Source organism: Oncorhynchus keta, chromosome 1 (genome assembly GCF_023373465.1).
Source record: "Oncorhynchus keta strain PuntledgeMale-10-30-2019 chromosome 1, Oket_V2, whole genome shotgun sequence".
NCBI lineage: Eukaryota > Metazoa > Chordata > Actinopteri > Salmoniformes > Salmonidae > Oncorhynchus > Oncorhynchus keta.
Genome location: NC_068421.1, coordinates 51,059,468 through 51,074,852, shown reverse-complemented (window position 1 = coordinate 51,074,852; position 15,385 = coordinate 51,059,468). Strand labels below are relative to the sequence as shown.

General features: G+C 43.7%; 1 protein-coding gene across 1 annotated transcript; it reads right to left on the bottom strand.

Annotated features, from left to right (window-relative positions):
• Positions 1-101: 101 nt before the first annotated feature.
• LOC118387079 (transmembrane protein 47-like) lies at positions 102-11,389 on the bottom strand. Its single transcript, XM_035775223.2, has 3 exons — positions 10,936-11,389; positions 3,667-3,807; positions 102-3,570 (listed from the first exon to the last, which is right to left on the bottom strand). The coding sequence occupies exons 1-3, from the start codon at positions 11,159-11,161 to the stop codon at positions 3,392-3,394; spliced, it is 546 nt and encodes a 181-aa protein (XP_035631116.1). The 5' UTR covers positions 11,162-11,389; the 3' UTR covers positions 102-3,391.
• Positions 11,390-15,385: the final 3,996 nt, after the last annotated feature.

Below are 15,385 nucleotides of genomic sequence, written 5' to 3'. Positions count from 1 at the left end.
TAGTTTAGTGGCATTTCATTTAATGATTTCATTCTCTGATGTGGTTCCCCCCCTTTTGCAAATGAAAAGCACACACACACTTGTCTGTTTCCATTACCTGTTTTATTGTGGTAGTGAACAAACTAATAGGCGTCAGCCACACGGCAGAAGCAATCCATACTCATCCACTCTCGGCACACACACACACGCACGCCTCGCTGCTCCTACGCACACACTTTCTACCTCCAAGCACACATGCATTCCTACACACTCCATTTACCTGTTGTTTTTAATATAAAGGTCAACTCACTTTCATTTTAAGATGTTATGGATCAGGAACTGTAGTATATTCTAGACAAATATACTCTCGTCTTGAATACAGAGTATTCAAGACGAGCGTTACACGAAATTGGGAATAGGGTGCCGTTTGGGATGCAGATCCCAACGGTTTGAACCAATAAGAGGCATCGCATGGGGAGTGTGGGAGTGACTGATCATATCGCTCCAGGCCTCTCTCTCACACACACACACAATAGTCATTTGCCTTCTTCACACACATCATTGGAGAAAGTGGCTAAATGGCTCAACGTCAATGTGGGAACAACGGCAGTGATGTAATTCCCCACAAAACTAAACATGCTTACCCAGACATACTCATCCACAGAGTTTAAATATTTGGGCATTGACCTAGACCCTACTTTGAACAACAACAGAACATTAAGATGTCCAGCAAAATCGGATATGTCTTTCAAATTTCCGATACATCAAGATGAATTTACATGCAATGCTCTTCTCTCACCTATTGTATAACCAGCTGGCCTCAAGCCAATGAAACATAAATTAAGCCCCTTCGATCTCTATGTAAACAAGCACTGAATATCCTTGACAGGAAATCACATTACCATCGCCATAGTAATCGCCCCAAATACAAAACTTTGTTTTCTCAGTTGTCTGTCTAGTTTATAAGATTATCACCTCTGAAAGATTTTGTCATTTTAAGCTCTGAACACAGCCTGGTCTCCGACTAAGCGTAACATAGTACATGTAAATCCGGGACACTGAAATGAATATGTTACGTTTGGTATGGTTACACAAGACATATGGTTACTTATGGTAACTATGAAAGTTGGGTGGGTGTTTAATGCGAACATCTAGCAACCCAAAGGTTGTGTGTTAGAATTTCATCACGGACCATTTTGGCTAATTAGCAACTTTTCAATTATTTACAACTTTTTTCGTTAGTTTGCAACTACTTAGCATGTTAGCTAACCCTTCCCCCAACCCTAACCTCAACCCTTTTAGCTAACTCTTCCCCTAACCTTTAACCTAACTCCGAAACTTAACCCAACCCCCTAGCCTAGCTAACGTTAGCCACCTAGCTAGAATTCGTAACATATTGTACGAAATGAGTGATGGACATCCACAAATTAATACATACCACACAAAACCCAACATATCAAACACGTCAAATCTTCTATGATACTAAATGGAGTGGCATGGATTTGCATACAGAATAAAGAAAAATGCTTTGAGACCAGGTTGCGGAACAAAACAGCAGCGCCCTGAACCTCAACGAGAGGAGACTGTGTCATTCCTAAAAGGAATGGAAAGTCAGCATTCTCCACCTCAGTCATCAGAAAATGGAATTCCCGCCCGTCTACCTTCAGAAGCGCTAGCAACTTTAAATCCTTCTCCAATGGAGGTTAAATCAAAGCTTGGATCAAGGTGCATCAATCCTGCAGACATTGACTAATTCTTAATGCACAAAAGTCTCAATGTGTTTTATTCTATTAGTTGTATTTTATGTTTCCTGTGTTTGTTTTCATCTGTTATATCACATATGTCAAACTCATTCCACAGAGGGCCGAGTGTACTTGATTGATGGATTAAGGTCACTAATCAGTAAGGAACTCCCCACACCTGGTTGTCTAGGTCTTAAAAAAAAGCCCAGACACTTGGTCCTCCGTGGAATGAGTTTGACACCCCTGTGTTATATTGTACTATACTACTGTATGAGTGATGTGTGTGGATTTAGGTGTGTTTATGTATTTCGTATTGCTTAGTTAGGGACTGTGGATTAAAATGAGCTGTGTTGAGCGTATTCTGGTGCAAGCATCATATTTCACTGTCTGAAATGTGTTTTTATTTGCACATTGTCCCTTTAAATAAACTACTACTACTTCTCTAATTTACTGTATTAGAAATGCATTTACCACACAAAAGCACCTCTAACTACTCTATTTACATATCATACAACTGCTGCTAATCGAAGCAGGCACAGATGGGGTTAGGCCGCAGGGTGCAGTTGGCTTTAGATTAGAGTTGGGGGCCATAAAAAATCTGAACTCATCACGAGGGGCAGCAGTGGATCGCAGGTCTGCGTACCCACATCCATACCCACACAGGCAGTCAGAGCCGGCCCTAGCCTTTTGGGGGCCCTGAGTGAAATTTAGTTGGGTGGGGGGGGCCATCCTGCGAGCATTTTAGCGTCCCCTCTTGACAGCGGAGAGGAAAAAAATAGTTTTAGAGTTTCAATTTCCTGCAATTCTACAAATTCTTCCATGGGGTGTAGAGAAAATGTTGCAGTTTTAAAAGCAAGTTTGTTGCAATTCTACACATTCTGCCATGGGTGGAGAGAATCAAGAGTTTTACAACAAATTTTCTGCAATTCTACACATTTTGCCTTCCCTCCATCTGCACGGATCTAGAGGAGCAGTATAGGTAAAAGCAAATGACTCTATGCTGCATGCCTTAACCCATCCGATCTTCTTTTAGATTGGCACAGATTAAATAAAGGCACAAGCAAAGGTAATCACTTATATGAGTGGGGGCGATGTCATGCATCCTTGATTCCTTTTCTTAGGTGAGTCACCTTCCTTTCCTCAAGATCAATCTGTCCACCTAGCCCATCCCTCTGCTCTCCGATTGGTCTGTGTGTCCGTCACTCTCAGCTGTCCCTTCTCTGTGGTTTATTCATGACAAAGCATTGTGCTGCCAATTCCTACTGGAGTTCCTGCATTAAAGGGGACCTACTGTTGGCTCAGAATGTGGACATGATTTCACTGGTGAATCTGATTGGTAAGTAGTATTCCATTGAACTGTCTGATGGGCTCTTTAGCCTCACCACTTAGCCTATGGCAGATGTCGGTCACAACACAGGCGGAGATGCCTGTGGAAGCCACAAGCTCATACTGTGCTAAAGCGTGTCCCTTTAAGTCTGGTATAGTACAGTATTGTAAAGGTTTGAATGTATAGATAGACACTACTGTTGTTGATTCTCCAATTGATGTGTGTGAACATGTGTTTTCTCTACCAGTTCGATAAGGTTCAGTGTTTCAGCTGCTTTCACAGCGAGTGTGGGGGGGAAATGAAGTTGTGTGGAGGCCTCTCCTCCTCTCTAATCTTGCAGGGTTTAGTAGTAGTCGTCATAGTTCTTGGGGTTGAGGCAGTAGAGAATGGCCCCTCCAAAAGAGAAGATGGTGGCCCCACAGGCGAGGCCATAGCCCCAGTTGAACTCGTGGTATATCCTCAGGCTGACCGTCTCAATGAACTTAACAGGGTAGAGGATCAAACTGCAGACCTGGAGCACCACTGTTAGGGAGAGAGGAGGAATGGGCGTGAAGGAGAGAAATGGAGCACATGAACTGACACAGAAAAGGAGAGTATATGGCAGATTCAATAACGTACCTGCAGCGAACAGCATGACAGCGATGGGTCTGTAGCAGTGGCTCCTGGAGCCGAACCACACTGACACCAGGGCCACCAGGAAGGAGAACAGGATGAGGGCTGCACCACCCAGCAACAGAACCAGCGTGGCAATCTGCCAGTCTGAGAGAGAGAAAGAGAGAGAGAGTTTAAGAAAACATGTTCAGTTATGGGGGGCGGGGGTCACACAGCCACCGACATGAAAGTCATGCAGGTGAAAAATCGCATTGCACACACACCATCTGGTAACAGGGCTTCCTATTCCTCATGGGTATAGGAAGAGAATTCTGAGAATTTGACTGAGATTTGCAAAGAAAATGTTTTCGTGGGGGTTATAAGCCTAGTGATCCATGTTTACAGTGTGGCGTATGGTCCAACAATGTTAACCCTGCACTAAAATCAGATCTTTACCCAACACAGAAGAATGGACTAAAACGAACAAATGCATGCATACTCTCTCTCTCACACACACACACACACACACACACACACACACACACACACACACACACACACACACACACACACACACACACACACACACACTCTCTCTCCATCTCTTTCTCACACGCTCTCGCTGCTAGGCTTCTTAACAAATACCAGTGCAGCAGCAGAAGTAGACAAAGCAATTATCTGGGTGACTCCGGTAATAGGTATCCATCCTGACTGCCCGATGCAAAATCAGCAGCAGTCTCAGCGTTTCATTCAGAAGAACTGCAAAACATTCAACTAAAGTAGAGACTAGAAATAGCACTCGCTGGAATGCTAACAGGGATTGTGGAGGGGGGGTGACAGGGAGAGAGCTACTAGCTAGGTCTACTATATTGATCCACTTCTCTGCATGTATGGAATGAAAAATAATCTCGGTATAATAAAAATGTTGGTGGGTTGAGGAGTAAGGGATAGAAATGCTCTGGAATTTAATAGGCGGTATTTGGGGAGAAAGCTGGGATACAATGTGCTCCGTGGTGAAGTTTCCCCTCTGTGCAAATCTAGGATCAGATCTAGGATCAGATCGACCAGAAGTGGGGGAAATGCAAAATGACCCAAGATCAGCGTCTACTTGGGCCAACTTCACCCTGCGATAGAATGTTAAACAAGCATAGTCTCACATAGCTAGCTGCTAGACACTCTTATCTAACAAGCTAGACTGTGTGGGGGGTAAAACTGGCTTCCAGGCACATAATCTTAGTAGACTGAGTGGGCTATCAAGACTGATGGACTGCTGAGTGATATAACTATATAATTGTTGGGAGTAACAGTCTGGACTCTGGGTGGGGAAATGGCATATGTAAACAAACAAGGTGATGTTATGATGGGGTTGTTGATTACCTATAAGAAATATATGTTAACAAAGTAAATACCATCACAGAAAGGGTTTGGTTCCTAATGATAAAATCACACAGTGTTCATTACAGTCACAGGTAAACCGAATGATGCATGGCAAATTATTAACCCCTCTATAGCAATATGAGAACCATCAAACCATTCGACAATGAGAGAATGTGACAGCGTGTAAGCCGCTTCAACTACAGTTCCCGTCCTCGTCGGAGGGAGGGAGGGGGGATTCATTCCATAGTCCGAGCTGCTCGAACATAAACAAACATTCACTTCTTTGACTAAATATGGCTCCTACAATTTAGAGTTTAAAAATGGTCCTGTCATCCATCACAGGAAGCTGGAGGGAACCCACAAAACGCAGAGCTCCCTGCGGCCTCAGTGCTTCCATAACATGCGGTACTGACTTGGAACGACCCTTGACCTCTCATTTGCAGCCACCTCACTGGCTGCCTCTCCGACCGCAGGAGCTACACTAACTCCTGTCCGTCTGTATCTAATCATTCTAGTCATCTCATAGTCATTTCGGTCATTTTTTCCCTATCAGACTACAGCTGAAATTGGAAGAGCTACTGCGGTTCTTATCAGTCTGTATCAGTTGTGTAACAGCAGGATACAGAAGCTCATCTCAGCAGCTCAGAGATTTGGAACGGACCCACATGTTCTGCGCGAGAAATACAGCCAGAGGTCTCAGTGCTTGAAGGACAGGAAGGGCTAACTATTAATCTGGGGTTGAGTCACAAATGGCACCCTATTCCCTATGTAATGCACTACTTTTTGAGCTCTGGTCAAAAATAGTGCACTATATAGGGAATATGGTCCCATTTAGGATGCAGCCTAGGTACTGTAATGATGACAGATGGAAATGGTGATATGCAAGATCCAATCTGATCGGTAATTACATCTCCCTGTGTGTATTTCAGGAGCAGCCATCCCTGTTAATCGAAAAATCTGTATTGGCCTTCAGGGCCCCTCTCGGCCTGAGACAGTAGAGGGAATGTGTCATTTTTGTTGTGGTCCCGGACAGGCACACCTGATTCTACTTGTCAACTAATCGTCAAGACTTTGAGATGTTGAATCAGATGTTTTTGTCGGGGGCTACAACTAAAATGTGTGCTGTCGGGGGTTCTCGAGGACCGGAGTTTGGAAGCACTGTCAAAGGAGAACCCTTTTTGGTTCCAGGTAGAACCCTTTCTTTCCCCTTCTGTGGAAAGGGTTATTTTAGTCGTTATTGTTACTCACTGTATATATTTGTGTCACTATTTCTATTAAAAAATATATATTTATATATTTATCTTTAACTCTGCATTGTTGGAAGATCAAATCACATTTTATTTGTCACATGCACCAAATACAACAGACCTTACCGTAAAATGTATTATTTAAAAATATATATATTTAAAACATACAATATACTTGAAGTGAAGACGCTCAACAACTACATCACATTAGTCATCTAACAGCCTCCCATCCAGAGTGACCCACAGAAGCAACCAGGGTCAACGCCCTGCTCAAGGTCACATTGACAGATCTCCCACAAGGTCAAAACCGGGGACCCGAACCAGCGATCCATCAGCCACCGGCCCAAGCTCCCAACCGCCAGGCCTCCAAGACCCCCCCCCTACAGTTCCCCAAGAGCTGTCCCTCAACCATCCGAGACCCTGAGAGCAATACCAAAACAAATGGTCTATTGATTCTGTATCCTCACAACAACATCAGCAGAGCTTCGATGATTGTATGCCCCAAATATTCAACATTTTGTTGGTGGCAGGAATTCTATATAATAATTTCAACTGAAAAGACTTGAATCTTGCGTTGTTTTATATATCAACTCATACACCCTGTACCATGGAATCGATACGTAAAAAATCTCTTCCCAACCCTTTTGAAATATGTAGGGCCGTGAAATGTTCAGAAAATATTTACTAAATAAACTAAAGTCTAAAAAGAATAGGGCAACAATAAAATAACAATAACGAGGCTATATACAGGGGGTACCGGTACCGAGTCAATGGTTAGTACTGGTTAGTCAAGGTAATATGTACATGTAGGCCGGGGTAAAGTGACTATGCATAGATAATAAACACCCTCTCACTCACCATCAACAAAACAAAGAAGATGATCGTGGACTTCAGGAAACAGCAGAGGGAGCACCCCCCTATCCACATCCAAGGGACAGCAGTGGCGGAGGTGGAAAGTTTTAAGCTCCTCGGGGGACACATCACGGACAAACTGAAATGGTCCACCCCACACAGACAGCGTGGTGAAGAAGGCGCAACAGTGCCTCTTCAACCTCAGGAGGCTGAAGAAATTTGTCTTGTCACCCAAAACCCTGACAAACTTTTACAGACGCACAATCGAGAGCATCCTGTCGGGCTGTATCACAGCCTGGTACAGCAACTGTGCCGCCCTCAACCGCAAGGCTCTCCAGAGGGTGGTGCGGACTGCACAATGCATCACCGGGGGCACACTACCTGTCCTCCATGAAACCTACAGCACCCGATGTCACAGGAAGGCCAAAAAGATCATCAAGGACATCAACCACCTGAGCCACTGCCTGGTCACACCGCTACCATCCAGAAGCCGAGATACAGTACAGTACAGGAGCATCAAAGCTGGGACCGAGAGACTGAAAAACAGCTTCTATCTCAAGGCCATCAGACTGCTAAACAGCGATCACTAACTCAGAGAGGCTGCTGCCTACATTGAAACCCAATCACTGGCCACTTTAATAAATGGACCACTAGTCACTTTAAACAATGCCACTTTAAATAATGCCACTTTCAAAATGTTTACATATATTACATTACTTATATCATATGTATCTACTGTATTTTATACCATCTATTGCACCTTGCCTTTGGCCGACTCATCCATATATTTATATGTACATATTCTCATTCACCACTATGGATTTGTGTGTATTAGGAAGTTGTTGGGGAATTGTTAGATTACTTGTTAGATTACTTGTTGTTCTACAAGGAACTGATAAGGGTTCTACCTGGAACAAAAATGATTCTACCTGGAACCAAAAATAGTTATTCAAAGGGTTCTCCTGTGGCAGGGTACCCCAACTGGCGGAATTTGCAGGCAGAATGTGGCCCGCGCGACATTATCTAGGTTTTACTGAGAATTGTGCGAGAAACAAAAAAAAAAAAAAAAAAAATCCAGTCCTGTGGCCGAAAACGGCTTGCTGATGAGAGAGGTCGAAGGAGAACGGCAAGAATCGTGCAAGCTAACAGGCGGCCCACAAAGAAACAAATAACAGTGCAGTACAACAGTGGTGTGCAGAACGGCATCTCGGAACACACAACATCCTTGTCACGGATGGGCTATTGCAGCAGACGACCAGAACCGGGTTCCACGCCTATCAGCTAAAAACAAGAAGAAGTGGCTCCAGTGGGCACGCCATCACCAACACTGGACAATTGAGGAGTGAAAAAACATTGCCTGGTCCGACAAATCCCGGTTCCTGTTGAGTCATTCGGAAGGCAAAATTAGAATTTGGCATAAACCCAATCCTGCCTGGTGTCAACGGCCCAGGCTGGGAGCGTTGGTGTAATTGTGTTTACACAATGTTTTCCTGGCACACGTTAGGTCCCTTGATACCAACTGAGCAATGTTTGAATGCCACAGCATATCTGAACATTGTTGCTGACCAGGTGCATCCCTTAATGGTTACAATTGATCCTTTGTCACATGGATACTTCCAGCAGGATAATGCGCCATGTCACAAAGCATGTATTGTCTCAAAATGGTCCCAGGAACATGATCATGGGGTGTTCAGTTTACTTGAGTGGCCTGTGCAGTCCCCAGACTTCAACCCAATAGAGTATCTTTGCGGTGAGACAGAACGGGCTGTTCGCAGCATGAATGTAACGCAGTCCAATCTGCAGCAACTGCGGGATGCCATCACGTCAGTATGGACCAACATCCCTGTGGAACGTTTCCGACACCTGGTCGAATCCGTGGCCCAAATAATTCTGGAGGCAAATAATCCTGGAGGCAAAGGGGGGACCGACCCGGTACTAGATGGGTGTACCTACTAAACTGGCCACTGAGTGTATGCGATCATATACAAATGTAAGCAAGGTTTCAAATTATTATATTTTATGTCTGTTTGGGCTTCTTGCAGTCAATTTGCAGTCTACAAATGATTTGTAATTGTGTTCCGGCCCCCTGACCATCCTCTCAAGAAAAATATTTAAAAAACAACCCCTATGGGGTCAGCCGAAGAACCTTTTTATAGGTTCCAGATTGCACCTTTAATTCTCAGAGTGTGAGGAATAATATGGTGCCATTTTGGGATGCAGCCTGAGTCTCATATTCCCCCATCATCACCTCTGACTGAACTAGAATCAGTGCTAATAATGATGAGTGCTGCCTGCGTAGTGCTCACACACTCGCTCCACATTCGTTGCGCCCCTCCCACTGGACTGGCATCAGCACAAAACGTCCTCACAGAGACACTCCATATTCCTGAGACTGTGTCAACCCCTGCATGTTTTGTATCTGACCCGACCTCTGCCCTGTGTGTGTGTGTGTGTGTGTGTGTGTGTGTGTGTGTGTGTGTGTGTGTGTGTGTGTGTGTGTGTGTGTGTGTGTGTGTGTGTGTGTGTGTGTGTGTGTGTGTGTGTGTGTAATAATAGAGAGGGTCATCAAAAAAAAAGAGAAACCGTGTGTGTGCTTGAGTGTACCATCCAAACGTCACCCATTTCCATTGCACATCTATGCACAACAACCCTGCGGAGCTCATTATTTTACGGGTGCCAACCTGGTAATTGCAACACTAACACCATTTGTGTAATGTCCTGGGCTTGACACCAAGAAAACCTGGATATTGGGAGAAGAAACTGACTGATTACTGTGAGTCAAATCAATATGTAAGCCTAGTGCAAGACCAAGCCTGACAAAAAATACCAGTTTGCTGTGTGCAGTTAATGTGGCCTGCTGACATAGAGACTCCATGTCTTTATAAGGAATCAAGCTGCACTTTGTGTCAGAGTGACAGTAGGAAGAAGCAGGGACAAAATGACCTTCAGTTACTCATCACAGAAACAAAACAGTGTTGTCAGACAAACAACAACAAAAAAAACTACTTTCTGCCTGCACAACACACAGGACAACAATCAGCAGGCCAAAAATAACTCGATAAAAAGGCACATTAAACACACGTGGCGGAATAATCGAAATACAGATTGTTTCTACAAAAGATTCTGTGCTGGATGAAAAATAAGTCCCCTTTGCAGAGAGAAACACAGCATTTCTCGAATGCGGCACTTGTTGCCCTGGTTACACTTATCTCCCGGCAGGATATTTGGATCTCTGGGACGTTCGGTTCTCAAAGTTTCCCTTGCTCCATGGCCGGCGGAGGAACCCCAACAAAGGCTGATTTTGTCGGCAACAAAAGCCCAATAAAACCCCAGCTGCACCACCGCTCGCAAGGCATATTACCCACATCATTTAGCGGCACGCTGGGCAAATAGAAAAGGGGGTAACTGGGAACTTTATAAAGTCTCGTGTACTTATATTATAAGTATTACTTTGAAATAAACTATTTTTAACTGAGAAAAGACAGCTGTTTTAGAGTGCACACATCTTAAATGGGGAATGGGGGAAAATGATGCTCCTGCTATTTCCTTTTAGCCCCATCCACCCCATAAATTGTTACTGAGCAGAGAGAAAAACAATGTTTGTGCTGATGCACCAGTGGACTCAGCAGCAGAGGACCCATTGTCATTTCTGAATTAATATGCATCTCAATGGATGCTTTGAATATGACTGTGGGTACCAAAAATATCCCCAAATCCCCCCAAAATAGAACCCTATCACATGTTCCCTAATCACAAACACAATATAGTCAATACAGTCATAACTGTTGACTTTAGTAAGCACGAGGAAGGTCTCTCTCACCAGTCTCGAGTGTGGTGTTGCACTGCCATGTGTCCGAGGTGACGGGCTTCCAGCAGGACTCCCACAGAGACAGGTAGTACTGGTTATCCGCCGTTACCCACGCGGGACTCAACACAGCCGAGACATCCAGACAGAGCGCGAGGAAGACGCACACCAAGCCCACCAACTTCAGGGGCGTCAACGCCGAAACGCGCACTTCCTCCATTCCACTCCCGGATGAAGCCATGGATGGCGGATTGGGTGCTAAACAAAAGTATCTTTCTCCGAGGATCGTGGGTTTGCGTTTGGGTCGCAAACCAATAATTTTGGGATTATCCCCCGCGGTATGGAGAGTGGGCAGCCTCTGCGCGTCAGGGACGCTGCTGCAGCCGTACCACAACTGCTGATGTGACTGCACTGCACATTGCTGAAATATCACAGAGCGGCACCTGCAGGGTCACCCCCCCCTCCCATTTCCTCTCTCTCTCTCTCTCTCTCTCTCTCTCTCTCTCTCTCTCTCTCTTGCTCTTTCTCCCTCCCTTGATCTAACTCTCTCCCCCTTTCTCTCAGAAGGAAACAGGGGCTATGTAAATCTTATTTTTATAATTTAACCTAACCGATTCTTATTTTTTCAAGGTTAAGGCCAGGCACCACACCCTAACAAGGTCATTTTCCTTTGCCTAATTCTATCACAATCAACTTTTACCATTTGAATGTAGATACAAATTTAGCTTTTTTTGTATTACAATATTTCTGAAATATTGTATTAAAACACGCAAATTAGGTGATAATTCAGCCTAAATATTTTGTTCCATTTTGTTAAAACACTCCAAGACCGGATTTATACATAGCAGATTGTGGATAAATACACGTTCATGTTTCGATATCTGTAAAATACTAAAGGCCTACCTAAAACCCATTTTTGGCAACAACAAAACAATGAATAAAGTGTATAAAAATGGTATGCCATATCAACAATTCCCAATGTCTGGAGAAAAAGTCTAAGGATACCCACACAACATTTGGTGAATGCAGATGCGACCGAGGCTGAGAAATATTTTTTGGAGTGTGGGAAGAGTCTGACTTTAGGGGAAATGGCAGTTAAAGACAACTACACTGAATTTAAACTGCCAAACGCCAAACACTTTTTTTTAGCCCCAATCACCATCTCTTCAAAGTAAGTTACTACATTTGGTAACATGTCCATTTAAAAGTGGTTAGAATTCATGACATTTTGATGGCGTAAACTAACGGAAATATACATTATCATCAACTTTTTGAAAAAAATACTGGCTCAACGCTCTAACCACTAGGCCGCCCCATTCAATGAACATGGGGGTTTTCTGAGGAGTGAAATTATTTGATATGATTCATGGTTAATTTCACTCCCATGTAGGCTGTTTGACCTATAGGTGAAGTGTTCATTTTAAACTACAGTCAAATGTGATCATAGACTGGAGTTTGATTAGACATTTTGAATTTGATATTTTGTGACAATTTTTTTTTTTTAAACATCCCAAAATTAATTGGTTTCTCCTAAGCTTGTATGCTGCATAGGCATGCATGATACATCCCATATCCAACTGTCAGCTAGTGGCTTGCTCTTCAACCGATCACTGCCCGCACCTGCCCGCCCGTCTAATATCACTACTCCGGACGGCTCTGACTTAGAATACGTGGACAGCTACAAATACCTAGGTGTCTGGTTAGATTAATTTAAATCTAGAATAGGCTTCCTATTTCGCAACAAAACATCCTTCACTCATGCTGCCAAACATACCCTCGTAAAACTGACTATCCTACCGATCCTTGACTTCGGCGATTGTCATTTACAAAATAGCCTTCAACACTCTACTCAGCAAATTAGATGCAGTCTATCACAGTGCCATCTGTTTTGTCACAAAAGCCCCATATACGACCCACCATTGCGACCTATATGCTCTCGTTGGCTGGCCCTCGCTACATATTAATCTCCAAACCCACTGGCTCCAGGTCATCTATAAATCTTTGCTAGGTAAAGCCCCGCCTTATCTCAGCTCACTGGTCACCATAGCAGCACCCACCCGTAACACGAGCTCCAGCAAGTATATTTCACTGGTCATCCCCAAAGCCAACACCTCCTTTGGCTGCCTTTCCTTCCAGTTCTCTGCTGCTAATGACTGGAACGAATTGCAAAAATCACTGAAGCTGGAGACTCGTATCTCCCTCATTAACTTTAAGCTTCAGCTGTCAGAGTATCTTACAGATCATTGCACCTGTACATAGCCCACCTGTAAATAGCCCATACAACTACCTCATCCCCATATTGTTGTTATTTGCTTTTGCTCATTCGCACCCCAAGTATCTCTACTTGCACATTCATCTTCTGCACATCTGTCACTCCAGTGTTTAATTGCTAAATTGTAATTACTTTGCCACTACGGCCTATTTATTGCCTTACCTCCCTAATCTTACCTCATTTGCACTCACTGTATATAGACTTTTCTATTGTGTTATTGACTGTACGTTTGTTTATTCCATGTGTAACTCTGTGTTGTTGTTTGTGTCTCACTGCTTTGCTTTATCTTGGCCAGGTCGCAGTTGTAAATGAGAACTTGTTCTCAACTGGCCTACCTGGTTAAATAAAGGTGAAATAAAATAAAGAAATGACATTTACAAAAGCCCCTAGCTGTACCTCTACTGCAATTAAAATGAATAGGGCTATTGTTTTTAGGCCAACAAAAAGTTTCAACCAATACAACAGAAATGGAAAAATGACTCGACAACAAAGAGGAGTTCATGTCGCTCTACATTTGGGTCCTAGCCAGATAATAGGGTTTCAACCATCAAAGATAAAGCAGAGGTGTGCATCGGTGGAAAAAGTACTCAATTGTCATACTTGAGTAAAAGTAAAGATACTTTAATAGAAAATCACTCAAGTAAAAGTGAAAGTCACAAATTAAAATACTACTTGAGTACAATTCTAAAAGTATCTGGTTTTAAATGTACTTAAATACAGTGATGGAAAAAGTAGGCATACTTGTCATACTTGAGTAAAAGTAAAAAGTAAATGCTATTCATCAAATTCCTTATACTAAGCAAACCAGGCAGCACAATTTGTAATTTGTATTTATTTACGGTCAGCCAGGGGCACACTCCTACACTCCAACATAATTTACAAAAAAACTCAGTATCTGTGTTTAGTGAGTCTGCGTGTGCGTGTGCGCGTGCGCGTGTGGGTTCACGCTTGTCTGTGTGTGTGTTCCTGCATCTGTGTTTGCATTTATGAGTTTTAGGACTGTAGGACGACTGTGCCTTGTGGCAAAGTCTTTCTACATAATCACTGATGATTATAGATTCTAATCAAGAGGCTCCGAGTGGATCATCACACACTAACACAACACCCCCTGAGCCACAACAACACAATACATCAATCACATCACTAAGAGACATCACACACACACACACACACACACACACACACACACACACACACACACACACACACACACACACACACACACACACACACACACACACACACACACACACATTGTGTACATTGCAATACATTTGCCAGTAAGCCTGAGCAAGTAGTATTTCACTGGGTGACTTTTACTGGAGTATTTAAAAAAAAAGATGTCTATACTTTTACTCAAGTCGGAAAATTGGGTACTTTTTTCACCACTGGAATGAGTCCACCATCTAAGCCATGTATACCAAGATATCTGAACCTCTTGATGAGCTGGCGTTGTGGTCCTACTAAGTGGATGGTGTTCTACTAAGGATGCTATAACTACACTACCTCCATCATCTGGGAAACATGCCTGCGCTCATCCCTATCTCTACTTACTCATGTCACTCCTGAGCACGCCTCCAATGGCCCCAGGGAAGTGGCATCCTACGTCTGACACCAGTGCAGTGAGTTCAGGAGATAGGGTTGAATGGGATTGAAACCCACAACCTTGGGTCTGTCAGTCGGATATCTAAGCTATTAATACCAGAGATTTACAGTCAATGTGTTTGTCAATGGTATTGTGCTATTGGATGTTACAATATTTTAGGGACCTTAACCCAGCACCTAGTGACATGGCTCAAAGGTTCAAACCTCTTGGCATAACGGCTAAGGTGTTGGCTTGACAGTCACTGGATCTGGGTTTGAATCCCAGTCAGGGGCACCCCCTGATTTCACAAAATTGGTGTCAGAAGTGGGATGGCGCAAAGGCGGTCATCTGAGAGGTGTGTGCACGAGAGGGACACACTCCCCCGAAGGAAGGGGAGTAATGTCGTGACCTTAACCCAACAACTAGCGACCTCCTCAAGTGGTTTCGGACCTCTTGCATAATGGTGAAGGTATTGGCTTGACAGCCGTTGGACCTTGGTTCGAGTCCCGGTCAGGGACTCACCCCCTGAATATGTCACAACATTGTCAACTCTTCAGTTTAATTGATTGATAGTCTGATGCTACTGAGTGATGAGACTAACAACCCAT